Here is a 27,182-nt window from a genome sequence, read left to right on the forward strand (position 1 = left end):
GGTTCTTTCCATATTCATATTCGGTGGCTTAGAGCTGCATCTAGCTCTTGGAAAGAAGAAATCTTTTTCGCCCCTTTTTCTTAATTTCTCCCTTCAGCTTTTGGTTTTTCAAAACTAGATCAAAGCAGAAATGAAAAGAGAAACCTCATCACTGATATCAAATAAGTGTTCTAATTTTATTTCCCAATTAAGTGGCAATTAAAAAAGAAACTAATCAAGAGCCGCTTCAAAGAGAAGAGACTGGAAAGCAGAAGAAATGAAAAGCAAATGAGAGCCTATTTCAGGGAGACTGCTGCTCATGGCACACCAGTTTTGCTGATTTTTCACATTGTTTAAACTGATGTGCTCACTTTCAAATCTCCCAGCTTCACTAAGTCTGCACTTAACCCTTGGTCTGCAGAAGCCATAGAGTTGGGGACCACGGATTGAATGACTTTTTTTTTTTTTAAAGATTTTATTTATTTATTTGACAGACAGAGATCACAAGTAGGCAGAGAGGCAGGCAGAGAGAGAGGGGAGGCAGGCTCCCTGCTGAACAGAGAGCCCGACGTGGGGCTCGATTCCAGTACCCCGGGATCATGACCTGAGCCGAAGGCAGAGGCTCAACCCACCGAGCCACCCAGGCACCCCTTGAATGACTTTAGGAGGAGCTTCTTCAGCTCTTCTCTCTAACCTTGTTTGAAACCTGTACCCTGTACGCCTCTCCTCTGACTCCTCAAGGACGGTGCTCTTGGGATTGTTGCTCTACTGGGAGCACCAAAACAAACAAACAAACCAACCAACCAAACTTAAACTGAAATTCTTGGACAGGGTCGGTACTTGCTTAGAAAGTTTTTTTCTACTGCTTCTCCTGCTGCGACTTTGAGAGGCAGCTGAGGAGGTCACACTCTTGTCAGGCATTTGATAAATGTCTGTTGTTACTATCACTATGTGCTGGCCACTACGCTAAGCCCTTTCCGTGGATTATCTCCTAGACCTCACTTACGAAGACTGATTGAGCTTTGGTAGTGAGGCTTGGGATTTGCATCTCCACCTCTTGCTTGGGACACCCTGGAAGATCCATTCCAAATTTACTGGATGTTTTTTCCCTACTGCCTTGATTTCTTGCTTCCCAACCCTGAAGCAGTGTGAGTCCTGCCTTTGGATCCATTCAGTAATCCATGAACTTTCCCAGACTAGGGAGCCAGTTGGTGATGGAGATGGCTGGCCCCTTTAAACTCTTCTCAGTGGACAAGTATCTTTTGCAGAGGTTCTGGTGTGTGAAATTTCTGCTAGCAGTGATTCATTCATTGCTCAGAAAATTACTGAAAATGGTCTCTGAACAGCATCTGATTTGACCTGGGAGTTGCCAGGTTACAGTGTGGCTCGCCAAAGCAACCCAGAGGATGTGGAATTTACATTTCTGTCTCAACCCCATTCTAAACGGTTTAGTATTATCAGAGCCTTTGCGATCCCCCCCACCTTTTTTTTAAAAGCCCCAGTTATTCTCCATGGCAGGAACTGGCTTGTTCACCCTCAAAATTCTGGCCAACTGTCCCAGGAAGGGCAGAGGATGGCAGTAAAACAATTTTTGTAATCGCTTCCCACAACTTGCTGTTCTTTTCACAGGCCTCCTGGGGCACCTTGATGGCAGAGTACTAAAGTGGTTTTTGTTTGTTTTCCCTCCATCATCTAAGATTCACACGCAGTTTTTTATATAAATAACTGATAGATGGGAGTGCAGAGTTTTGGGTATTGCTGTAAGTGACCCTGCAGCCACAGCCATACAGAGGATAGGCATGTGACACTGAGTCAGACCGTGTGGTTTCCACCCCGGTACCCTCATATGCCTCTCATTCACCTCTTTGGGCCTTCTGAGTACCAAGAGGATTGTTGGTGAACCTCTCACACCTCATAAGTAAATGGATTTGCAGAAGGATTTCCTGATATGCAAAAGTAGAATCAAAAGGATGTTAGAGCTTAGGATTTGTTTAATTTGGAAATTTTGAATTTTAGCCAAAAGAATTAACTTCCAGTTTTCGGGGGTGGGAAATAAGTGACCAAAAGTTGTGAATTTTATTTTCGGAACTCTTTTTTTTTTTTTTTTCCCCGTTGGTCTCATAATCAAAACTAAACGCACGGTCTGCGTTTAAGACTTTGGAACGATTTAAAATAGTTTCAGTGGAGCTTTCTTGTTTTCACTTTTTTCTTTTTTAAAGATTTTATTTATTTGTCAGAGAGAGAGAGCAAGAGAGGAAACACAAGCATGGGGAGTGGGAGAGGGAGAATCAGGCTTCCCGCTGAGTGGGGAGCTGGATGTGAGACTCGATCCCAGGACCCTAGGATCATGACTTGAGACGAAGGCAGATGCTTCACGACTGAGCCAGCCACACGCCCCTCCACACTTTTCATAGACTATTAACACAGCTGCCCTGTGGAAACGTAACTGGAGATGTTTTGCTGACCCTCTTTTGGGCTGTAGCTTCTTAGGGTCTTATTTTAGTCTATTACGCTGGGAAAGTGTCCGTCAAGCACGTTATTTGTTGAACTCTTAACTGTGCACTGGGCGCAGCTGGGGGTGCTGTAGGAAACAGCTGTATCAGATGTCCTTATGCTCAGGAAAATTTTTTTTTTTAACATTTTATTTATTTGACAGAGAGAAATCACAACTAGGCAGAGAGGCAGGCAGAGAGAGAGGAGGAAGCAGGCTCCCCGCGGAGCAGAGAGCCCGATGTGGGGCTCGATCCCAGGACCCTGGGATCATGACCTGAGCCGAAGGCAGAGGCTTTAGCCACGGAGTCACCCAGGCACCCCTCAGGAAATTTTTAATCTTACTGGAAAGGTAGGAAGCAGACCATTATTCTATGTAAAATATTCAGTCGTTTGGGAGATCATAATCTTAGCAAGATACCAGGGAGAGCTAGTGTAGCCAGAGGCGGCTTCCTGGGTAAAGTGTGGCTCAGGTCCTCCTGGCCTTTCGTACGTGCTCCTCTGAGACACAGAAATTTGTTTTAGGGCCTTGTATGATGAAACTGTCTTTGGGCTTTGGAGGAGACTCAGAGAAATTCCCACAGAAACAAGACCGTGCTGTTCAGGAAGGAACAGTCCACGTCGTTAGAGATTAGTGGCTTGTCCCTGGTCACCAGTTGGTTAGTTGGTGACCAGTTTACCTCACGTGTCTGGGCCTTGGTTTCTGCTTCTGTGAACAGCAAGTTAAGCTGGGCGGCCCTGACAGTCGTTCCAGGCCTGGTGGCTGAGCTCGTACTCCCCCACAGTACAGCCTTCTGTTCCCCAGTCACACCCCTTTGAGTGGATTTTGTTTCCCGGTAGGGTGGAGGGGAGGCCTGTGTTATGGACCCTTCCTGCTTGTCGTGTTTTCTGGAAGTTCTTTGCTTGTGCTGCTCGTCTGTCAGCATGCCCTTCCCTGCCGCCCACTCGCACATCTTGGTACTGCATTCTGTTTCTAGAAATCAGCACTGAGGCTCATTTTCTATCTCCTCCCCAGAGCCTTGACTTTATAGGAGAGCACCCATGGGATTTCTGTGTTTGAACTTAGAATATCTTGGCCTTCATTTAAAAAATGACATATCGGGCACCGGGGTGCCTCAGTTGGTTAAGCGACTGTCTTTAGCCCAGGTCATGATCCTGGAGTCCCAGGATTGAGTCCCCATTGGGCTCCCTGCTCAGCAGGGAGTCTGCTTCTCCCTCTGACCTTCTCCCCTCTCATGCTTTCTCTCTCACTTTCTCTATCTCTCACATAAATAAATAAGAAAATTTTTTAAATGACATTTCTTGGCACTCCTAGCTGGTTCAGTCAGTAGAGCAAAAGACTCTGGATCTTGGGGTCATGAGTTCCAGCCCCCCATTGATCATAGAGCCTACTTAAATAAAAAAAAATTTTTTTAATGACATTTTTTATTTCTTGTCTTCCCTGTTCCTGACTCTGTCGTTCTGCTAATTTGTTCCATATTTGCCAGGTTGGTCATTAATGACTTGAGTTTATCAGCGTCAGAGTGTAGACTTCAACATTCTTATGTGAACTCCTATATCCATTTCCATTGTAGGGACCCCCTTTTCCCCAGCAAGGCAAATTCTGCTAATTCTTCTCTCATTATTTTGGAACCAAATGAGTCGAAGTCACACTTCGATTTTCTGTATTCCATGGTTGTGGCCCATCTCTTTGGAGTGTGTTAAGGTGACTGGCAGGCTTAGAGTGCTCTCTAAGAGATGGCTATTTGAGTTCGCAGAATCCCTGTGCATACTGGGATACCCACCCACTGGGTGTGGTTTTCAGGTCCCTTTAAAAATGATGTGAATTCTTAGAGAAGGACTAGCCTGCTTCAGTGGGGTCCTCTGGTGTGGTTCTCCCCAAATCCAAGTTGAAGCTCTTCTTTGAAATGGCTTCCTGGGAGGCTGCCTTTTTTTTTTTTTTCCTTTTTTTTTTTTTTTTAATTTTATTTATTTATTTGACAGACAGAGAGGCAGAGTGAGAGAGGGGAGGAAGCAGGCTCCCCACTGAGCAGGGAGCCTGATGTGGGGTTCCATCCCAGGACCATGAGATCAAGACCGGAGCCAAAGGCAGAGGCTTTAACCCACTGAGCCACCCAGGTGCCCCTTTGGGAGGCTTCTTGAAGACTTACTCTCAAGGCCTCTGAGCTTGGTTTCTTTTGAATAATTAAAATTACCATAATCGGGGCGCCTGGGTGGCTCAGTGGGTTGAGCCTCTGCCTTCGGCTCAGGTCATGATCTCAGGGTCCTGGGATCGAGTCCCGCATCGGGCTCTCTGCTCGGCGGGGAGCCTGCTTCCTCCTCTCTCTCTCTCTGCCTGCCTCTCTGCCTACTTGTAATCTCTGTCTGTCAAATAAATAAATAAAATCTTAAAAAAAAAAATTACCATAATCACCTTGAAAACTAAACCCTGGTGAGCTTTTTGGAAATCTTTTCTCGGGGTGCCTGGGTGGCTCCATCCGTTAAGCATCCACCTTCTGCTCAGGTCATGATCTCAGATCATGATCCCAAGGACCCGGGAGACCCGAGATCATTCCCGCATCTGGCTCCCCGCTCAGTAGGGAGTCTGCTTCTCCTTCTCCCCTTTACTCCAATTGCGTGCGTGCACGCGCTCTCTCTCGCTCTCTCTCTCAAATAAATAAAATCTTTGGGAAAAAAGAAATCTCTTCTGCATCCATCTTCCCCCCGTCTTGGTTGCTGACTGTGAGACCAGGGTGAGCTCATGCTGCGTTCTCGTGGGTGTAGCTGTGTACTGGCAGCTCGGTGAGAACCGCTCTTCTTTAACTTCCCTTTGTTCTTCATCTTTCCCTGTGCTTGATGTACAAGTCGAAACAGGAGTGTTGCTCAGTAGCTGCGTGTGCAAATTCAAGGCAGTACAAGGAAAATGAGATTCGCTCTCTGGGTTTAGTGTGGGTTTTGCAGTTTTTCAGGCACATATATTGATGATGTATAAAAGAGAACAAGAATTCAGTCGAAGATCCTTCCACAAAAGGGGGGTCCATGAGGCGATAGCTGCTTCTAAGTGTCTCCACTGTGTAGCAGTGCAAAGGCAGGAAGGTCATTTCTTAGTGATTTACTTGGAAAGATTTCTGAAGTTGGGAAAAGTAATTTCTTCTATTTCCCTTATGTGAAAATGTGTTTAGTAAGTATCTGAAAGGTTGATACACAGCAACTCTGCCTTGAACTTGTTTAACCATAGGGCTATTTAAAAATATATTTTTATGGTACTTCATAGACAAGGACGAGGTAACTCATTCAGTGAGCTGAAATGGACTTCTAACATTGTATCAACAGTGGGACCCTGCTTTGTTTCCTAACATCAACCAGTTTTTAAATTTTATAATGCTCCATATACTCTTGAGACTGAAGTGAGACTATGCCTGGAATTTTAAAACCACATAGAGTTGTGTTTTTTTTTAAGATTTTATTTATTTGACACAGAGAGAGAGAGAGATCACAAGTAGGCAGAGAGGCAGGCAGAGAGAGAGGGGGAAGCAGGCTCCCCACTGAGCACAGAGCCCAATGTGGGTTGTGATCCCAGGACCCTGAGATCATGACCTGAGCCGAAGGCAAAGGCTTAGCCCACAGAGCCACCCAGGTGTCCCCCCACATAGAGTTTTTATAGGCTATAAATAGGCCTGTAGACGATAACAACATTGAATTACTTAACTGGAAAAGTTTTCTTTAGGCCATAAAAGACTTCCTGGTTTCTGTACTTTGCCGTGGCCTTGGGGGTTTTGCAGAGCATCTGGTTTTAAGGGGTTCACCTTACTCCCTTTCTGAATGTTACTGGTTTTCCTTCCATGGTATGCCTTCTGTGTCCCATTAGGATAATACCTAGGAGGTGCAGTTGGACTAAAGTAACCTCCAGCCTTTACCAGATTCCCCGACTTCATAGTCTCCCTGCGTCAGGGACCATCTAGAGGCCTGGCAGACGGGTGCAGGCAGTTATGCCAGGGCGGGGCGAGAGAAGAGCGAGTGAGCTAGCTGGGGACTGAGGATTATGGGCCTAGGGAAAAGTTGGGCTCGATACCCTCTTGGTTAAGAGGCAGCTGTCACTGTGGGCTTTCTTTCCTGGGAGGGACATGCTTCCTAGTATGGAAAGCTTTTCCAGAGAGCTGAGTCCCACAGCCAACTAGAGTTTACAGTGATGCAGAAAGATGGCCACATCAGGGAAATCCAGTACAGGCTAGAGGTAACTTTTTTTTTTTTTTTAAGATTTTATTTATTTATTTGACAGACAGAGATCACAAGCAGGCAGAGAGGCAGGCAGAGAGAGAGGAAGGGAAGCAGGCTTCCTGCTGAGCAGAGAGCCCGGTGCGGCGCTCTATCCCAGGACCCCAGGATTATGACCTGAGCCGAAGGCAGAGGCTTTAACCCACTGAGCCACCCAGGCACCCCTGGAGGTAACTTTAGTCCAAGTGTAAGGTCATGAAGTCTGGACGCCAGCATTCCTCCCAGGCCTAGGAATAGGTACATCTCCCACAGGAGATGGCTGCTCATGGCTGCAGATTGCCTTCTCCCTACACAGTACTGCTTGTTATGAGAGGATAATTAATATTCATAATCACTCCAAGACATTTTAAGACCAAGTACGCTTTCTGAATTATAAAATAAAGCTTAAATGGAATTTATCATAATGGTGTGGAAAATGTATTTTATACTATTTTTTTTTTATTTTATACTATTTTAATTCTTTGGAAATTGGCTATCTAGAATATACAGCCAAAGCCCTGCACTTAGCTCATCCTGCAAATGAGCGTTCCCTGGATTCTCGGGTGGGACTACTGACTTTACCTTTTCAGTGGAAGATTTCCAGGGAGGATGGCAGAGTAACTTTAGGCATTAGTCTCAGACTGACAATGCTGAAATCAGTGTAGACGTGGCAGAAACCAGCTGCAGTTGACCCTTAAACAGCAGGGGTTTGAACTGCATGGGTCTACTTACATGTGAACTTTTTTTTTTTTTTAAGGATTTTATTTATTTGGCAGAGAGACATCACAAGTGGGCAGAGAGGCAGGCAGAGAGAGAGAAGGAAGCAGGCTCCCCGCCTATCAGAGAGCCTAATGTGGGGCTCAATCCCAGGACCCTGAGAATCATGTGCTGAGCCAAAGGCAGAGGCTTAACCCACTGAGCCACCCAGGCGCCCATACATGTGAACTTTTAACAGTGCAGCACTATAAAATGTATTTTCCTTCGGCTTTCCTTGATAATATTTTCTTGTCTCTAGCTTACTTTATCTGAAGAATACAGTATATAATAGACACAACTAGAAAATCTGTGTTAATTGGCTTATGTTATTGGTAAGGCCTCATCAACAGTAGGGTATTAGTAGCTAATTTGGGGAGAGTCAAGTTGTGTGCAGATTTTCAACTGTCGGGGGTTGGTGCTCCTAACTAACCCCTGTGTTGTTCAGGGGTCAGCTGTCCAACCATAGTTAAGAAAGCTGAGCTGCAAGGTGAACCTTAAAGCTCATCAATAGAATAAAGAAAACCCAATACAAAGGTAAAATAAAAGGAAGGAAACCCAGAAATCAGTAAGCATTGGGAGAAGACTTTAGGGAGCAAATGAATGGAAAATGGGAAAGAAACACAGTATAATGTGATTTGTGTCTCCGTAAAGATGAGAGGCCTCAGAAAACAATAATGAAATGCTGTAGGAGATGTTTAAATGTGGCTACGAGACTGTTGTCTGCTGCATTCGTGGGCCGTGTCATGCAGAGGGCCTGTCCCCTTTACTGGCTCACAGACAGGCAGGTTTCATATAGTCGCTTTGTGGCAGGAGTGGCTGGGTGCCTCACTGTTCTTTTCCCCAGATCCCAGGTGCCGGGCTTTGCCCATGGTGATCCTCCAGTCTGCGCCAGCTGACGGTCGCCCCAGGTCCTGCAGGCCTGACTCAGGCAGTGCTCACGACTGTTTCACTAGCTTGGACACAGACCTCAGCAACGTGGAACTGCCTTTTTCCTCCTTCTTTCCTCCCTTTGCAGTGCTGCCTTGAGCTTTAGATCCAGCTGGAGAAATCTCACTCAGCCTGATGCACCGGGTGGGTGGGAGTGGGGGTGAGGAAGGATTTCCAAAAAGACTGCTTTGGGCTGTCATCGTTTTAGATCCAGGGCTCCCAGGACATGTTGGTGGTATGAATTGCCACCGTTAACAATTACCATTTGCCTTTGGAGCCGGCACTCTAGCAATCTGAAGAAAAGAAACATAAAATAAAAACAGAATTGAAAAGGTCCATCCGGACAAATAGGACATTTCTCGCACAGCCCTCCCCCTTACCCTACTCCCACGCCTCCCCCTTACCCTACTCCCACGCCTCCCCCTTACCCTACTCCCACCCCCCAGAGCTGGCGGGAGTGCGGCGAGCTGCTGGTGTCCTCCGAATGCCCCTCCGGGACTGGATTCTCTGGTCAGCTCCTGAAGCCAGCAGGCCTGATTAAGGAAGGTCTGGCTCCACAGAAAGCTCTTTGTCGGTGTAGCTCAAAACAGATGATTTTTTAAGAACCCTGCATCAGTATTTACTTTGTCTTACAGTGGTTTGAGTCCAGCCAATGACACTGGAGCCAAAAAGAAGAAAAAGAAACAGAAGAAGAAGAAAGAGAAAGGCAGTGAGACAGACTCAGCCCAGGATCAGCCTGTGAAGGTAACAAGGAGGCTCTGTTTCCGTGTGACCGGGAGTCGCTTTTTCAGAGGAGGGAGTTCGCCCATCAGTACGGAGAGCAATTCAGGCTGACCCTCTCCACTGGTATTGCTTCAGGCCACTGGTATTGCTTCAGGACGGAGAGGGTGGATCCCTCTGCCGCCCTCTGCTGCCCCTGACGGAGGGGATGAAACTGCTCTGGGTCTCTTAGGAGCCACAGCACGTTACACACCGTCTGCTGAGCATGTTTCCCCCTCGGTGCGCGTAGGCGAGGGGCTGTGCGAGGTGCCCGACAGCCAGCCCGAGGGGACAGGCTCTCCACCTGGAGTGGCGGTTCTCAGCCCTTTCTGTCCTGAGTCCCACCCCTGGGAGGAGAAGAGGCCTGCTCTTTTGAAAGCCACCCTTTAGATACGGCCAGCATTCCCTGATGGCCGTCGTGGCCGTGCTGGAAACGGCGAGGCCCCCACAGCTGTGAGCCACTGGCCTAGACCGGCCGGCCCAGAACTGACACCCCGACCCGAACCGGGAGAACTGGGAGGGATGGGTTAGTTCCAGAAATAAAACAACACTGAAACAAGAAAACTTTTTCTTTCAGGGTAAGTGCTGCCCCCTTCAAAGTAGACCCTGGGAGAAGCCTGAAAGTATGATCCCTCTCTTAGAATTACCTCCAGAACAGTGTCTAAGCCTCACAAGAAATCCAGTCTCACTCCAGTAGCCCACAGCCACAAATGTCGTGCTCCAGCTTGAATTTCCTACCTTGTTGAGAAATGGCCTCAAGTGATTTTTTTAAAAGATTTTCTTTATTATTTGACAGAAAGAGGCACAGTGAGAGAGGGAACACAAATGGGGAGTAGGAGAGGGAGAAGTAGCTTGCCTGCTTCAGCAAGGAGCCTGATGAGAGGCTCGATCCCAGGACCCTGGGGTCATGAGCTGAAGGCAGACACTTAACAACCGACCCACCCAGGCGCTCCTTCCAGTGATTTTTTACTATTCTCAATATTAAATCCACCATGGGAAGGGGAAAAAAACAAATACCATTATTGACTGCCTGCTTCTCCCACTCCCACTGCCCCTGCTTGTGTTCCCTCTCTCACTATGTCTCTTTCTGTCAAATAAATAAAATCTTTAAAAAAAATGAACATACTGTTCATTGGATTATTATTTATATTATTATATAATACGTAATTTATATTATATATAATGACAGTATATATTAGAATTTCAAATGTGCATATCCTTTGACCCAGAAGGTCTCTTTCTTAGACTTTATTTGACAGAAATACATATCTCAGTGAACAAAAATAGATGTATAAGAAAATTCATGATGGCATTTTTTGTAAAGCTGAAGAACAAAACCACGAAAATGCCCATCAGTGAAGGTTGCTAAATATATTGTGGTCCGTCCACAAAGTGGACTCAGTTCAAATGAGCAGGTCTGCGTGTCCACATGGAAGGCTTTCTAAGATGTAGTGTTTATTTTTATTTTTTTTAAGATTTTAATTATTTATGTGTCAGAGAGAGAGAGAGCGCACAAGTGGCAGCCAGAAGCAGAGGGAGAAGCAGGCTCCCCGCTGAGCAAGGAGCCCAGTGCAGGACTCAGTCCCAGGACCCTGGGATCGTGACCTGAGCCGAAGGCAGATGCTTAACCAACTGAGCCACCCAGGCATCTCTAAGACATAGTTTTTTGTTTTTTGTTTTTAATTAATTAATTAATTTACTTGACAGAGAGAGAGATCACAAGTAGGCAGAGAGTCAGGCAGAGAGAGAGGAGGAAGCAGGCTCCCCGCTGAGCAGAAAGCCCAATGCGGGGCTCCATCCCAGGACCCTGAGATCATGACCTGAGCCGAAGGCAGAGGCTTTAACCCACTAAGCCACCCAGGCGCCCCCCTAAGACATAGTTTTTAAGGAAGAACAAACAGCATATAGAATAATAACATCTGACCCAATTCTGTTTTTTTGGCAATTGTGCGTGTGTGCTTGGAGCTTGCATGGAAAAAAGCCTGAAATTATATTTACCTCTTTTCACCCTACCTCCTAAATTAAGACTGTTGATGATAAGGATTATATTTAAGAGGTGAGATTGTTGGCTGTTTACTTTCTATATATAGTATATATTTTTGCATTGTTTGAAATTTTACACTGAACGTGTATTCCTTTGGCCACCAAACGAAGAGGCTAAGAAGGATAAGCACCCACCATCCAGAGAGCGCATCGCCAACCACTCTTTCTCTGGTTGACATATGACATCTGACCTCTGGGATTGGGATGGAGGAACCACACCCCTTCCTTGAGTTATACCCCTTAACTCTTACACTTGTGATTAATCAAAAGTGCTTATTAATATAATGGTCCTTTTCTCTCCCCAACTTTGTCTCATCCAGATGAACTCTTTGCCAGCCGAGAGGATACAGGAAATACAGAAGGCCATTGAACTCTTCTCAGTGGGTCAGGGGCCTGCCAAAACCATGGAGGAGGCTAGCAAGCGAAGCTACCAGTTCTGGGACACGCAGCCTGTCCCCAAACTGGGTATGTATGTGGTTTCTTCCCCAGGCGATGGGGAGGAATGTGTCTTACCTGTGCGTCGGATGCCACACTGAGTTTGTGGGGAGAGGATGGAAGAGTCTTGGAGTTCCTTGATGGTTATTTTTAGAGGGTAGGCTTTAAAATGCAGTGTAGGAAACACTAATGTTCAGGGACCTTACTGTTTCACAGGAGTACGTATCGAGAACAAGCACTTATTCCTTTAGTCCATTATCATCTACTATAAATCTACAAAGAAACTGTATTGCCACAGGCTGAGTGGGGTTGTACGCCCACCGGTCTGTCTTCCCATAGAGATTTTGTAGAAAGACCCTCTTGTTTGTCGGGTAGATATCTGACCCTGGGGTGGGCCGAGTCCCCAGTCCGTTGCCTTTGTCTCTCAGCCAGTGTATGCTTCCCAACTGCACCTGACAATTTGCTCAACAGTGATGACTCTGCCCCAGGAATGCCCTCTGCAGGTCTGGTTGGCATCCTTTAAAAAAGCTCTACTAAGCTCGTAAAGGGGTGGGACAGGCGGAAAAGCTAAAAAGATTCTAGAGAGACCAACACAGTAGAGTTAGAGATGCCTTCTGAGACTGAGCCACAGCTAATGTTGATGGCTAACTTCAGACCTGACTGTGGAGAAGTTTCGGGAACGGTTGCACGATTCTGGGCCTGTTGATGGCCCAATGCCCATTTTCTCTGTGACTGAGAAAGTAAGTGTGTTGAGAAGACATGCGTTCAGATACCAAATGTAAGTGGCCTTCAGGTTGCGTGTGTGACTGGTCTCTTCCAGAACGGCTGATGGGGAAGAGGGGGTGAGGGCAGGGCAGGGCCAAAGACTGGAGAGGGGAAAGGGGCGGCTGTGCCCACAGAGATGATCTGTTCGAGAGGTGGACAGTGCTACTCATTGTGGTCCTCAGACCAGCAGGGTGCGCATTGCCTGAGAGTTGTGGACACGTGGACTCTCAGGCCCCACGTCAGACCTGTGACATCGGAACCTGGAGGGCATTTGTGTCCACTCCGCAGGTTTCAGGCACTGCTGTAGAGTAGATGCGGTTCTTGGGCAGCTCAGTCACCATCCAGAAGCGAGCTGAGGTGTGCCCCCACGGGGAGTGGAAAGCAGAGCACTGCCTGGGTGGTGAGGGGTGGTGATTTGATAGCAGGCACTATTCCAGAACCCTGTCCCGACCCATCTGCATTGTCTGTCAGGCTGCCCAGGTCAGCCAGGTCCCAGGCCCACTGGCTGTGGGCCTCCAGCAAGGCTGTGGGTCACAGTAATGCTGTTAGTAGGGCATTACCAGGAGCAGGTCCCAGTGACCATTCCCCACCAAGGAGCAGGAAGAATGTCAAGAGCGACACCTTCCAGCTCTGAGTGAAATGCTTCATGAGGCATTTTGTGGTGGCCGCCGGGCATCTTGGCCCAGTTTTCAGATGGGTTTTAGGGTTTTTGGTCCAATTTTATTTTTCATTAAGAATTTGCAAATGAGGGGGGGCGCCTGGGTGGCTCAGTGGGTTAAGCCGCTGCCTTCGGCTCAGGTCATGATCTCAGGGTCCTGGGATCGAGTCCCGCATCGGGCTCTCTGCTCAGCAGGGAGCCTGCTTCCCTCTCTCTCTCTCTCTCTGCCTGCCTCTCTGTCTACTTGTGATTTCTCTCTGTCAAATAAATAAATAAAATCTTTAAAAAAAAAAAAAAAGAATTTGCAAATGGGGACGCCTTGGTGGCTCAGTTGTTAAGCATCTGCCTTCAGCTTGGGTCATGATCCCAGGGTCCTGGGATTGAGCCCCGTATTGGGCTCCCTGCTCAGCAGGATGCCTGCTTCTCCCTCTCACACTCCCTCTGCTTGTGTTTTCTCTCTCACTGCCTCTCTTTGTCATAAATAAATTAAAATCTTTAAAAAAAAGGGGGGGGGATAAAAAGAAAAAGAATTTGCGAATGGGTAACTTAGCTCCATTCTTCACAGAGATGAATTGGGGTCCATAGACTTCTTTCTGTTCCTCATCAGTCCAGTTACTTTCTTACCTGCCTCCGTTTCTCCTCCCGTAAATGTAGGGTCTCCAGTTTCACTGTCAGAAAGCTTGTGAGAAAGCCACGAGGTTGCTGTAGGAGCCCTGACGCCCTCAGGAAGGTGGAACGAGCTCAGCTGTTATTTCTTCTGGATGTGCCTCTGGGGCTGTGTGTGACGTGGGGCCCGGGGGGAGGGCCGTTGCTCTGAGCACCTGACCAGCCTCCCTTTCAGGTCCATGGTCAGGCCCAAAGGAAGGCTTCCCTTGTTTTCATGAGGCATCCCGCAGGGAGTACCACCTCAGAAGCTTCGGTTGGCCCACGTGGCTGAGGTGCCAGCCTAGTTCTCCTCGGGGTAGTGTGACTTACAGCTTCTTGCCGTGATCTTCCCCACCAGCGGTCGCGAAGCCTTTCAAGTGTACTGTTTACTGCCCACCTTGCCGGGAGAGGTGCGATTAGGTCGTATGCCGCTAAAGAGACCTGGGATTTTGTGGTTTACAGTCCTAAATTCGCCATGGAGGAGCCTTTTGAACAGCAGCTGTTTTAGGCTGTGTGACAGTGACGGTTCTATGTTCCCAAAGGCATGCGCAGTTCTGTTCTCAAATAAACTTTGAATCCCCTCTGTGGATTGGAATTTCGCCATTCTTAGACTCGTTTGTACAAGTAACTACCCAAGGGAAAACTCAGACTTGTACGTGGTTTCTCTGGGCTGTGAGAGAGAAGCCTTCCCACTCTCACCCTCTTCCTTGCCCTGTCCGTTCGGTTTCAAGTCTCCCAAATCTCATATTCTTTGCTTCCAAGTCTTTCATGGTTGCTGTGGTGTGTGGTTTTGGATCTTTGATGTTGAAAGGCAGAGAGAATTTTGGGGGGAGAATGTACAGAAAGAAACCCTCTGAAAGTACAAAGTTTCCTTTTTAAAGTTCCCAGCATCCTTACTTGGTTACTGGGTCCCGGTGGTCTAGTGACCATTGGCTGTATGTACCCTGACCATTCTCTGGCGGCAGGAGGCGCTCGAGAGCCCCGAGAAGGTGGAAGACCCGCTTCTTCCCGCAGGTAGCAGCTGCTGGCAGGACGGTGCAGGAGTCTAGGGCTGCTCCCCAGCTCCGTTGGCATCCCAGAGTCCTGGAACTCTACTTTGTCAGCTGTGTCTTACAGATACCATACAGCCTTGAGATGACCTAGGGAAGCTGGCTTATCATGGTCAGGGACCCTCATCCTGCTGCAGGAGAGGTGCCTGCTCACCTGTCTGTCGGGGCCTGTGGTGACCAGGGCTTGTGCCATCCCATCGCATCAGCTCCTGCCCCAGGACTGCTGCGCCCTGGGATTCCATGAACACGTGGTGAAGGAGTGAATGGAAATGGTCATTGCACGCAGGGCCTAGTAACCAGCCTAAGGGGAAAGATTAGTCCTTGAGATGATTGTACTACAGTGGGGAAGACTACCAATATCTTGCCCATGGAAATCATTTTAGGAAAAAATAAGAAAGAGGTTCTGAAGTTAAATGTATTTTGAAAAAAGGTATAAATTTAAAAAAAAAAAAGTGTAAATTCAGTACAAGGCAGGGACCGACCAGCACCTCCACAGGACTGGCAGAGAGGTCCTAGGGACCTGCCAAGGACGTAGCCCTCTCGGCTTTGTGAGCCCCAAACATTTCACATGGCAGTGGACTGGAAGTAGATTGACTTACGTTGAATTAATTCATTAGGGCTATTTTATGAATAAATCAAAAGACTAGTTTCTAAACTAGGGAAGAAAAATATAGCCTCTTTCCCAAGCAAATCTCCCGGGAAACCAGATGGTAAATAGGAGGTGGCCAGTTGCTTCCTTGCCTACGCTTTCCAGTTTGTGACCCCCAGCACACTGGTAATGACTTACTAAATACTTCCCCAGAAGGTGGTCCATCTTGTGGGGCCGGGGACCTTGTCTTTTCCCTGCTGTGCACCTGTGCCCAGTGTCTGACGCAGGTCGGTGCTCGGTACATGTGCTGAGTGAGGGAGAGTGAGACGGTCAGTCCTAATGGCCTTGTCCTCCCCTCATAGCCTGCGGCGGTCTCTTCTACTACACCTGCCCCACGGGTCTGTGACCACTGCCTTCAGTACACTGGAGTGACATATCTGGGCCAGGGCTCTGCAAGTCAGTAAAAGTCTGAATTGAGTGCTGAGAGTGTACAGAGCCGGATGCCGGGAGCAAGCAGTGTACTGAGTGGGTCCCTTTTGAAGGTTCTGTTTTCAGAATGTACTAAACATTGCATTCTTTCAAGTGTGAATATGAATGAGCTCTGAACTGTGGAAACCAAACCATCCCAAGGGCCAAAACTAAGTGGTCAGTTTGTTCAGGTGTATCTCATGCATGGGCATCAGAGCTGTATCATCTGAGCCGCCCCCCCCCCCCCAGCACTGTCCCGCACACTGCACAGAGGAGGGGCGGCGTCCAGGGCCGGGGTGTGGCAGAGGGTAACTTCCCGGCAGCATTGTGTAGATTCAGTGATTCAGCCTAAAGACACTTGTAGGGCTCTGTAAACACTGAGGGCCCAAGCTGGCAGCAGCAGTTAACTGGCCCACATTGCTGAAGGCCAAGGCTGGCAGGGCCAAGATTGAGCCTGGCGCCTCGCTGCCATTGTCTGGTTCAGCAGTGGGCCCCGTACATTGTTGTTGCTGTTGACACAAAAGCAGCCTTGTTGCAACTCCTTATAAATCCATCCAGGTTGATGGGCCTGGGCCAGGACCATGACAGTCCTTTTTATACCAGCCGGGAGGCAGGAAGCCAAATGAGTCAAGATAAATGTTTGCCATTTAGTAACCAAAGGGAGATGTAAAAGAATTTCCGAAAAAACCAACCACCTTGGATCTCAGTGATTGTTCTAAGGCTTTGCTACGAGTTGGCTCTCAGTTGGGGACTAAGGGTAGCTGGAGAGACGGTCTGCAGTTGCCAAGCACAAAGTGTTCTTCTAGATGGAGGGCTCCTAGGGACAGGAGGAATTTGCTGTGGTCGATGTTTGAGCTGAGTCCCCCACCCCACCCCCCCAAGACAAAGGGTGAGGCTCACAGCTGTGCTGTTCTTCCAGGAGAAGTGGTGAACACCCATGGGCCCGTGGAGCCTGACAAAGATAACATCCGCCAGGAGCCCTACACCCTGCCCCAGGGCTTCACCTGGGATGCCCTGGACCTGGGGGACCGTGGTGTGGTGAGTAGGACTGAGCAGGCCACTCTGTGGATTGGGCGCCATTTTCCGTGAGCCCTGCTGTCATGTGGAGACAGGCCTTCCTCAGGCCTTCCTCAGGGACTTTCTTGAGAGCCGATCCAAGCAGGTTGGAGCAGACACGCGCATATGTGTGTGCATGTGTGTGCGTACACGTGCACACACACACGCACACACACACACCCCACCTTGGCCCCCATCTGTTGCCTCTGAGGCCTGCCCAAGACACCACATTTTTTTTTTAAGATTTTATTCTTTAAGTAATCTCTATACCCAATGTGGGACTCAAACTCACAAACCCAAGCCTAAGAGTCGCATGCTCCACCAACCGAGCCAGCCAGGTGCCCCCCTCCCCACAAGATGCCGCATTAAATAGTCTCTGGCTTCTCAGGTGGATTGAGAGTTAAGCTGTGTAGCTCCCCAAGGCGCTGCCTTTCTGGCGTGCAGCTGTTGTCTGGGTCGTCTGTGCGTTCATTCCCTGTCTTACAGTGGACTGGCTGGGTAGCAGGATGCCATTCTTGCTCTGTCGCTCTATGTACTCAAGTCTGCCACTCTGGCTCTCGGGGGCTTGGTTCCCTAAATCAGCTAGGGTGCTTATTCCAAAAGAGTCCCTGCCATGCCAGGAGCAAAACGGATTTATGAGACGAAACCTGGTTTTTTGTAGTTTGCCTTGTCCTTCTGGAAAGCTTAGAGCCCCAGGAAGTCGGGGTTGCCTCCCCCTACCCTGCCCCCCACAATGGCAGGGTGGCTCTGAGGCAACCACTTGTCTCTCCGCAGCTGAAAGAGCTCTACGGCCTCCTGAATGAGAACTACGTGGAGGATGACGACAATATGTTCCGGTTTGACTACTCCCCGGACTTTCTGCTGTGGTGAGCCATGAGGCCTTCTTGGCGGCTCGGGCAGGGCGTGGGGCAGGACCCCACGGTGGACCTACTTTCCCTGTTAAGAACCAGCCTCTGAGTGGCAAATGAGGGTGTCTGTTTTGAGTTCCCACATCTGAAGGAAAGTTGTTTCTAGTGGAGCTAAGTATCGAAACCTTATTTAAGGCAGAATGACTGGGTGAGGGAGGCTTTGGTGGCATTGGTTCCCAGAAGAAGAGATCATATGTTATATGGTGACTTGGTATAAGAAGGGAAGGAGGAATGAGATTTCAAGAAAAAAAAAAGGGGGGGGGGGTACCTGGGTGGCTCAGTGGGTTAAAGCCTCTGCCTTCGGCTCAGGTCGTGATCCCAGGGTCCTGGGATCAAGCCCCGCATCGGGCTCTCTGCTCCGTGGGGAGCCTGCTTCCTCCTCTCTCTCTGCCTGCCTCTCTGCCTACTTGTGATCTCTCTGTCAAATAAATAAATAGATAAAATCTTAAAAAAAAAAAGAAAGAAAAGAGTCATTTTCTCTCCAGTTCCTGAGCATGCTTGGTTATCTGAAAATGGCCCTGCTGGACTGGAGAGGGACTGCCTGAAAGGGAAGACTGGGCAGGCAGAAAGAGGGGGTGGTGGTGCCTGGAGAGCAGGTGGAAACCAGAGCTCAGGGGCCTCCATGATCGACTCACAACCATGGGACCCTCCAGACTCTGAGCTGGTCATCTGGCTTAAGCAAGCAAAGTGAGCGAGCACAAAGAAATTCGATCGGGTACAAAGTCCTCAGCATGACAGCCTTGGATTGGGTGGGTGAGTGGGCCAGGTGGGCTGAGCCGCAGGAAGGGGCCCATGTGTGTCCAGGAGGGCTTGGCCCTAAAGAGAATTAGCTTTTAACCCCCAGAGAGGTAGAGGAGGAGGTGAGAACAGACTCGGCTGTGGAGCGCAAGCCATCTGCCCAGCGCACTGGTCTCCTGCAGCCACGGCCTCTGTCTCTCTTCTAGGGCTCTCCGGCCGCCTGGCTGGCTCCCCCAGTGGCACTGCGGGGTTCGAGTGGTCTCAAGTCGGAAGCTGGTTGGGTTCATCAGCGCCATTCCGGCAAACATCCACATCTATGACACGTAAGCACCAGCACCAACCGCTCCCCACGTTGCCGCCATCCTGCTTGGTCTGAGAGCGGGGTAGAAAAGATATGCATACCTTCCACGAAAGAAAGGGTGAAGGGAAGGAACTCAGGTCCTGGGAATAGAATTCATAACAGGAACTGTCCGTCTCTTGCACTGAGTTGCTGCTGGTTCTCTTGTTGGTGATCTGGGCTGGATGGGGTCCACCCTGAGGTCCAGGGAGCTATCTGCACAGGGACCTGTGTTTGCACTTACAACGCCTGTCTCCTGGTGGCGCACTTGAGCGGCTTCAGAAGTGGGCCCCAGCCAGTGTGACTCAACATCCAATTGTGGGGGCTCTGAGCTCTGCTCTCCATTTTCCCTGGAAACATCAGAACCAACCACCACAGTCCTCTGGGCTTCAAGACGGAGATTCTCGTGGGTGTCAGAACCCTTGCCATTCCAAGCTAGCCCTTGACTTACTCTGAGGTACCCTGCCAGCTGTAGGGGGGAACTTCCCCATCCTACTCGTGGGGTTTCACCAGGCAGGTCCTGGTGGTGCCTCCAAATAAACAAGTTGGCTTGAGTCCCACCTCCCTCTGACAGTGAGGTCTGGTTGAAAGAAATGGCTTCCTTGCCTGGTGTTGCCAGAGCAGGGGGGCAGCAGGAGCCAACGTGCTGGCTCCCGGATCTTGAAGGGATTACCTTCCTCATTAAAAGCTGGTCACTGGGGGTTTTTCCTTTCTCTCCAGAGAGAAGAAGATGGTGGAGATCAATTTCCTGTGTGTCCACAAGAAGCTGCGCTCCAAGAGGGTGGCTCCAGTCCTGATCCGGGAGATAACCCGGCGGGTTCACCTCGAGGGCATTTTCCAAGCTGTTTACACTGCCGGGGTGGTATTACCAAAGCCTGTTGGCACCTGCAGGTAAAGGTCTCCCGCCAGGCACTCCCCCGTCTTGGCTGTGCCCGTTCTTGCTGAGGAGCTTGCATCGCTGAGGCGTGGCTCTGGCCCTCAGTCGGTGCGTGCCCGGGAGCATCCTGCTTCTCTCCTGTCTGATAAGGGGGTTGGTGGCTGCCCGCGGGAGCAGGTGCAGGGCACAGAAGAGTGAAGGGGGAGTTTGTAGGAACAGACTGGAGAGTGGCTGCCCTGACCAGAGGGGTTCACCATTCTCTAGTCCTGCTGATTCCTGCCTTTTGGAAGTGGGAGTCAGTCTGTTGGGGTTTTTGTAGTTTTTACGGACCAATCCAAATCTGGGTTTTGATAGTAAATGTCCAGAAGTTTTAAGTGGTTAGCTTCATTTTGTTTTGAATATTCTGTGGGCCAAAGAGAGTATGTCTTGATCCCAGCAGGACCCAAGGACAGCCTCTGCCCCAGAAAGTTGGCAGAAACAGTCCCTGCCTTGAGAACTTCAGAATTGAAACACCAGGCAAATGCAGTAGAGGAGGGAGGAGGAGGAGGAGGAGGAGGATGCACATTCTGAGAACTGAGATGGACTTGGCTTTTGGAATTGGGGCAAGAAAAGTAGAAGGATTCAGCGAGAGCTGTGACAGCTGTGAATTTACTGGGGGCACATTGGAGAGCCCAGCACTGGCCCCGGGCACTCTTGGGGCCTGGTGTGTCTCTCACGCCACCTGCTGGCCATCTGGAGAGTACCATGCCATTGCTCTCCGTGGGACTTGCCAGAATCCTCTTAGGATAGGACATTTGTGTCCCCCACAGGTACTGGCATCGGTCCCTAAATCCACGGAAGCTGATTGAAGTGAAGTTCTCCCACCTGAGCAGAAATATGACCATGCAGCGTACCATGAAGCTCTACCGACTGCCAGAGGCCAGTGGTGCTCCAGGGTGGTGGTTGGGGGTAGGGGAGCGGGAGAGGCTGAGAGCCCAGCCCTCAGCAGGAACGCAGCAACGCTTTGGCGGAGCTGTGGGAATGGGGGAGCATCAGAAAAGTGACCCAACTCAGAGTTTTCCTAATTCCTCGACTTTCTGTCTCTGTTGTCTCTGCTGTCTGTAGCAAGGGTTTTATTTTAGTTTGACTTTCTCAGTTCTCCTGCGTCTGCACCTGGGCTAGCTACCGTGTCAGCTGTTGATGAGCTCAGAGAACACCTACTCTTTGTGACTGGAGCCCGAGCGGGGCATAAATAGAAAGACAAACCACTTACTGAAGCGCAGCGCTGCCCAGGGCCTGTGTACATAAGCTACAGAGCGTCTCCCCGGCCTCTGTCACTGAGTGGAAGAAGGTGTGACCGTAGCCTAGGAGGGTCGCCCAGATTCCTAATCCCAGTCCCCGCAGTCCAGGTCTGGCCAGTTGAAGGAGTAGGCAGCCTAGAGTGAGCTGGTTTTCTGTTTTGGGTCTCAGTTTACCTAATTTTCCAGTGGAAGAAATGCCGCTGCTCGTTCTCTGCTTGTGCCTGGTTTTGGAAGCCTGATGACCTCAAAGTCGCTTGTCCTCCTGCAGAGCTTCCAGGGTTAGCATGGTTATTGGGTGCCCACCGATCAGGGGGCTCCCCGCCTGCCTTTGTCAGCTATCAGGCTGGCTTAATCACCCTGGGATCAGGCTGGTCCAGCACTGAGTCCGGGTCAGCCGTGTCCTGTTTTGAGAGACTGTGACAGTTAGATGCCGCCTCAAAAAACAGATTGGGGGGGCTGTGATGAGTGTCTTCTCCTCCTGTTGTGAGGACAGATTTATCCTGAGTTCCAGGCGGGCAGAGGGCATTCTTAAAGTAGTGTCGCAGCCAGAAGACTGTCTCTGGATCTCCCGCCCGTGGGTGAGAGCCCCTTTCAGTGCAGAATTTGAGGTGTCGTTGTGGGAGCTGCCATGTAGAAATGAGGTCAATAAGTGTTCCCCGGAGATACCAGGATTAGTGAGGAATCTGGGTGGCTGAGGTGCTGGAACAGCTCTTTGAAAGCAGTTTCTAGGGGCGCCTGGGTGGCTCAATGGATTAAAGCCTCTGCCTTCGGCTCACGTCACAGTCTCAGGGTCCTGGGATCGAGCCCCACATCGGGCTCTCTGTTCTGCAGGGAGCCTGCTTCCATCTCTCTCTCTGCCTGCCTCTCTGCCCACTTGTGACCTCTGTCAGTGAAATAAACAAATGAAATCTTAAAAAAACAAAACAGGGGCGCCTGGGTGGCTCAGTGGTTTAAGCCGCTGCCTTCGGCTCAGGTCATGATTTCAGGATCCTGGGATCGAGTCCCGCATCGGGCTCTCTGCTCGGCAGGGAGCCTGCTTCCCTCTCACTCTCTCTGCCTGCCTCTCTGCCTACTTGTGATCTCTGTCCAATAAATAAATAAAATCTTTATAAAAAACAAAACAAAACAAAACAAAACAGTTTCTGCACAGAGAAGCAGTTGAATCACACGGTAACCAAGCTGTATAAACTGTAACCCCACCCTGCTGCCAGATTTGGCTGACCCTGCCTTGTGTCCTGAGTCTTTGGGGGTGTTCTATGAGACCCAGTATTTGCTCCAGAACATCACATGGGTTCATTCCACGGAAGCCTGCCTTAAGAAAAAGCAGCTGTGGGGTGGGATCTTGATTTAAGATGAAGTCCCAGGAGTTTGGTGCTTTTCTTCAGAATTTAACTTGCAGCAGGCCTGGCTGGTGGCAGGGTCTGAGTAGACAAAGCAGGCCTGGGGTGTCGACTCTGCTGGGCCCTGGGGTTCCAGCATGCCTAGGTGAGGAGCTGGTCTGTGAAGTGCTCTCCTAGTCCAGAGGAGAGACACCAGCACAGACGGATCAGCTGCGGCGCAGTGGGACAAGGTGGCGAGGGTTTGGAGGAGAGGAGCCAAGAAGGGCTTTGCTGGGTGGATGAGTAGCCCGGGCCTGTGCCCACACCAGCACAGACGGATCAGCTGCGGCGCAGTGGGACAAGGTGGCGAAGGTTTGGAGGAGAGGAGCCAAGAAGGGCTTTGCTGGGTGGATGAGTAGCCCGGGCCTGTGCCCACCCCAGCACATCCATGAGGGTTTTGCTCCCTCATGGCACCATTGACATTTGGGGCTGGGTAATTGTGTTGTGGGGACCGTCTTGTACATTCTAAGGTGTTTGGTAGTTTCCCTGGCTTCTCTCCGCTAGATGTCGGTAGCACCCTTTCTAGTTGTGACAGCCGAAGCTGTCTCAGAATGTTGTCCTGTATTCAGAATCAGCCTCTTTGAGACCCACTGGGCTCAGAACTATCAACCGGTCCAGAGGGTGGAAGGTCTCCTGCTCCGTGTTATCCCTAATACAGAGGGAGGGACGTGATGGGTTGTGTTTTCTTCGGAAAGTGGCCCGGGCCATGTGGATAAGAGATGGAAGCAATAGCCTCAGCCAGAGAGGGTGGCCTTCACTGGGAGGGAGAGGCCCAAAGATCCTGACGAGGCAGGACTCGTGCCTGAGGGTTTGGGGGCCACGAGAGGCCACTGCCAGTGGTGACTGAGGGTTCTCTCTTGACGGCCCGGGTGGATGCCTCCAGGGTTGGGGTAGGAAGGGAGACAGCCTGAAGATTCCAGTGCCTTCAGAACTTAAGGGGGAGTCGGGAGGCTCACATTCAGCACATCTGATACCGTCCTGTCTGTCTGCCTTCCAGACGCCCAAGACAGCTGGGCTACGACCAATGGAAAAGAAGGACATTCCAGTAGTACACCAGCTCCTCACCAGGTACCTGAAGCAGTTTCACCTCACGCCAGTCATGAGCCAGGAGGAGGTGGAGCACTGGTTCTACCCCCAGGAGAACATCATCGACACTTTCGTGGTGGAGGTGAGGGGGGAAGGGAGTTCTGGTCCCCGAGAGGCACTCTCCTCCAGCGGCTCGGGGACCGAAGGCCCGACTGATGGATGCCAGTGTTGGCCTCCTAGATTTCCTTAAGCCTCCTTGCTCGGTCCTCCCTAAAGAGAGGAAGCTGTAGCTTGTACTTGCTAACAGGATGCCCTTGTGAGCTCCTGTGATGTGAGCTCACATCCTTGATGTGAGCCCTTCTTGCCCCCGCCCCACCCCCAGTCTCCGTGCGGGTGACAGAGTAGAGAGAACTAGGCCTCTCTTCCTCAGTGAGCCTTGGAGACCCGCCCGCCGTGCTTATGGTGGTGCCGGCCAGGGTCAGCGGGGATGTGGGCCGCAGGGAGCGCTCTGCAGGGGCAGCCCGCAGTCCGGCCTGGATTCTCCTCCTGGCTCTGTCCCCAGGTGCCCTTGGCCAGTGTGTTCCCTCCTGGCTGAGCCCCCTGTTTTGGTGGGTACCCAGTCATCTCGGGGGGCAGAGCTGCTAAGGGTGGTGTGAGAGCCATAGGAAGCTCTTCCCGGTGGCTTCGTCCCCAGGCCTGTGACATTGCCTCTTTGTGTTGCTCTCCCTTCAGAACACAAGTGGTGAGGTGACAGACTTCCTCAGCTTTTACACGCTTCCCTCCACCATCATGAACCATCCAACCCACAAGAGTCTAAAGGCTGCTTATTCTTTCTACAACGTCCACACCCAGACCCCTCTTCTAGACCTCATGAGTGACGCCCTTGTTCTCGCCAAAATGGTGAGGAGCAGACCGGAGAGGCGTGGGGACGGGGCCGTGGGAGCCGTGGTGGGCACAGCTGCCTGTAGGCCGGGGCTTCCGGCCCTGCTCGGCCTCCCGCTCCGCGTAGGAAGGGGCCCAGCGCTTCTCAGCCAGCAGCTCCACGCTTGGAGGGAGCGAGGAACGTCCATGGGAAGCAAAGGCATTGAACTCCTGATTTATTTCAGTGAGTTTCGTTCTCATGGGAGGCGCTGCCAAGGAGGCCTGCTCTGGGAGGAGAGGGGTTTTCCTCACGACTTCCCCAGCGTGGGAGTGGGGAGCTGGGTTTCTGTCGTGGTGAGTCACGGGAGCGGCTGACTGTAGCGCATGGCGGGGGTGGGGCCCGGGCCAGTGCTTTGACCCCCGAAGAGGTCAGCGTCAGTCAGCCCTTCGTCGTGGGTCCTACCTGAACTGAGGCCAGTCCACGTGGGCCGGGCAGATGGCGGCCCGTCCAGCCTGTGCCCCGCAAGACATTCTGGTCAACCAGGTGAGATTTAGGAAGTGCCTTTGTCACAGTCTCAGAGCAGAGTGATAGCTGCCATAAGCCCAGGGGACACAGCGAAGGCCTAGTAGTTGGGGTGTCAGGGAGCTAAGGGGCAGCACAGGTGCTGAGCCGCTGATCGCTGCCAGCTTCTTAGAGGACGCGCTTTGGGGCTTGGTCTCTGGAGAAGACTGTGCCAGTGCCGTGCTTTGGGGAGGCCTAACACGGAAGCACAGGAGCAGTGACCGGGGCGCCGAGGACACAAGGATGCACTTGGTGGCCACTAGGGGCCGGGTGGCGTGGTGCTCTGAGAGTCACGAGAACCAGCCTGGAGAGCAGGCGCTGGCAGGAGTTCGGCTCGAACACAGATGCAGCCGGCGCTTCTGAAGGGAGGTGGTTCTCCCGGGCGCCTCGCTGTATGGCTGGGATGTGGTAGAAACGAGCAGGAAGGCAAGGCAGCTTCTCTCTCTCTTCACCCGTTCCTGTTTCTCCCTGCTGCCCCGCAGAAAGGGTTCGACGTGTTCAATGCACTGGATCTCATGGAGAACAAAACCTTCCTGGAGAAGCTCAAGTTCGGCATAGGGGACGGCAACCTGCAGTATTACCTTTACAATTGGAAATGCCCCAGCATGGGAGCGGAGAAGGTAACGTCTGGGCCCAGCAGCGCGGCTGGGCTCAGGGGGTTCATGTCACCAGCAGAGACGGGGCCACGGGTCTGAGCCCCAGCATCGGCAGGGCCCACATTCCCCTTCAGCAGCTGGTGTGAGGGTGGCAAAGGAGACAGGCCCCAGAGCCACACAAAAGCAAGAAGCTTGTCTCCAGCTTCTCTCCCCCATGAGGTGAGCCGCCTCAGCCGCACACTGGGGACTACCTCAGGGGACTGCTGCCCGCGCTTAGCCAGGAAGGTTCTAGTCTAAGGATCTGAGGGGTTTCCTCTGCTGGGCTCCTGCCCTCATCCCAGCGTCACCCTCAGCAGTTCCTCTGCCAGCCCCAGGGGGCAGCCCCGGGCTGTGGAGTCATCAGCATTTACAAAATCAGTGACAGAGCTGGAGACAGGCCTTGGGACTGGCGGTTGCTTTCCTCAAAGGATCTGAGGGATGTAGGAAGCCCCTCATGGGGTTGAGCAAAAGGTCCGGGCTCCCCGTGAGCCTGCTCAAACAGCCCAGTGGCACCGAGGGGACTCCGTCCTTTGGGACTTCTGAAGTGGGATATGGAGGGAAAAGGAAGGGGGGACAGACTTGGGACAACTGTCAGCTCAACTCTGCCTCTCCCCGTTGGCTCTCCTAGGTTGGGCTGGTGTTACAGTAATCAGTTGCCAGTGAGATTCTGGATAAAGCCACTGAGAAGTCATACCAGGAAATGGAACCCCACCACTTGTTGGTCCTTTTCACAAACGTGAGAATCCCTGGCACAGGGGACAGAACTGAACCGGCTTTACCAAACCGCCGCTGAACTTGACAATTGTATTGCAATGGCGTAGGCTGCGCGATGTCACCTCTGGCCGTGTCTCTGGTCTCCCTGTTTTCCAATTAATCACATCCTTCTGCAGCCGTGATCAAGGGAATGTAACTGCTGAAAACTAGCTCGTGATTGGCATATTATGGAGTTAACGGGTGAATAATAAAAGTATATATATATATATTATATATATATAAATATTTTAAATATCTTTCATGTTCCAAATGTACAAGGATGTTCGGTCTCTAATGAAAACTGAATCCAGATCATTCATCAGATTTAGAATCCAAGGACAGTGGCAGACAAACACATATTGGTACAGTGAATTGTTTTGTTCTGAAAGCAGGCATTGACTTTTCTTGGGGGAGCAGGAGAAAGAGGATGTGGGGAATCTTCTCCAGTCCCCCCTCTGGATGGGCTGAAATGATTGCTTTGAGAAGGCAGGGAAAGGTGGAGGGACGGTGCAGAGCCTGGGGCGGGCTCAGAGCTCGCAGAACCGCAGGTGGCGTCCTGGGTGGGACCCGACTCCGGCCGTTCCATAGAATCCAGGCCTTTTCCACATCCTGTCACCGGGCAGCAGGAACTGTCTGCGGAAGCAGAGTTCGTTTATGGGGTCCCTTCTCCCATCCTCGCCCTGCTCCCTGTGGAAGTCGTCCTGCCAACTGATTTTAAGGGGCTCTTCAGCCCGCTGTTGTTGCCAACCTTACAGGGATGCGTCCCTCGCAACTTTGTTTTTCCACTGCCTGGGGTGACTGCTAGTTTGAAGGGGACCTTTGACCTCCTTGTAGCATCTGGGACCTTGTGGAGAACCGGACCAGTGCAATCCCTGTTGAGCTCGTCCTAGAGAGGGCAAAGAGCCGGCACCCAGATAGCCCTGGGGTGGCTGGCCAAGGATGGCGTGGGGACGACATCCAGACCCCTTTAGCCG

The 27,182-nt window shown here is 50.8% G+C and overlaps 1 protein-coding gene across 1 annotated transcript in view; it reads left to right on the top strand.

Moving 5' to 3' along the window:
- Nucleotides 1–26,440, top strand: part of NMT1 (N-myristoyltransferase 1) — a 29,959-nt gene extending 3,519 nt beyond the window's left edge. Inside the window, exons 2-12 of the mRNA XM_045983953.1 lie at nucleotides 9,021–9,129; nucleotides 11,508–11,652; nucleotides 16,716–16,834; nucleotides 17,627–17,718; nucleotides 18,705–18,821; nucleotides 19,556–19,726; nucleotides 20,522–20,630; nucleotides 23,369–23,539; nucleotides 24,130–24,297; nucleotides 25,303–25,440; nucleotides 26,084–26,440. Coding sequence (XP_045839909.1) covers nucleotides 9,021–9,129; nucleotides 11,508–11,652; nucleotides 16,716–16,834; nucleotides 17,627–17,718; nucleotides 18,705–18,821; nucleotides 19,556–19,726; nucleotides 20,522–20,630; nucleotides 23,369–23,539; nucleotides 24,130–24,297; nucleotides 25,303–25,440; nucleotides 26,084–26,104 — 1,360 coding nt within the window. The 3' untranslated portion in view covers nucleotides 26,105–26,440. The remainder of the gene's footprint in view (nucleotides 1–9,020; nucleotides 9,130–11,507; nucleotides 11,653–16,715; nucleotides 16,835–17,626; nucleotides 17,719–18,704; nucleotides 18,822–19,555; nucleotides 19,727–20,521; nucleotides 20,631–23,368; nucleotides 23,540–24,129; nucleotides 24,298–25,302; nucleotides 25,441–26,083) is intronic.
- Nucleotides 26,441–27,182: the final 742 nt, after the last annotated feature.

The sequence above is a fragment of the Meles meles genome, chromosome 18, assembly GCF_922984935.1.
Source record: "Meles meles chromosome 18, mMelMel3.1 paternal haplotype, whole genome shotgun sequence".
Lineage (NCBI taxonomy): Eukaryota > Metazoa > Chordata > Mammalia > Carnivora > Mustelidae > Meles > Meles meles.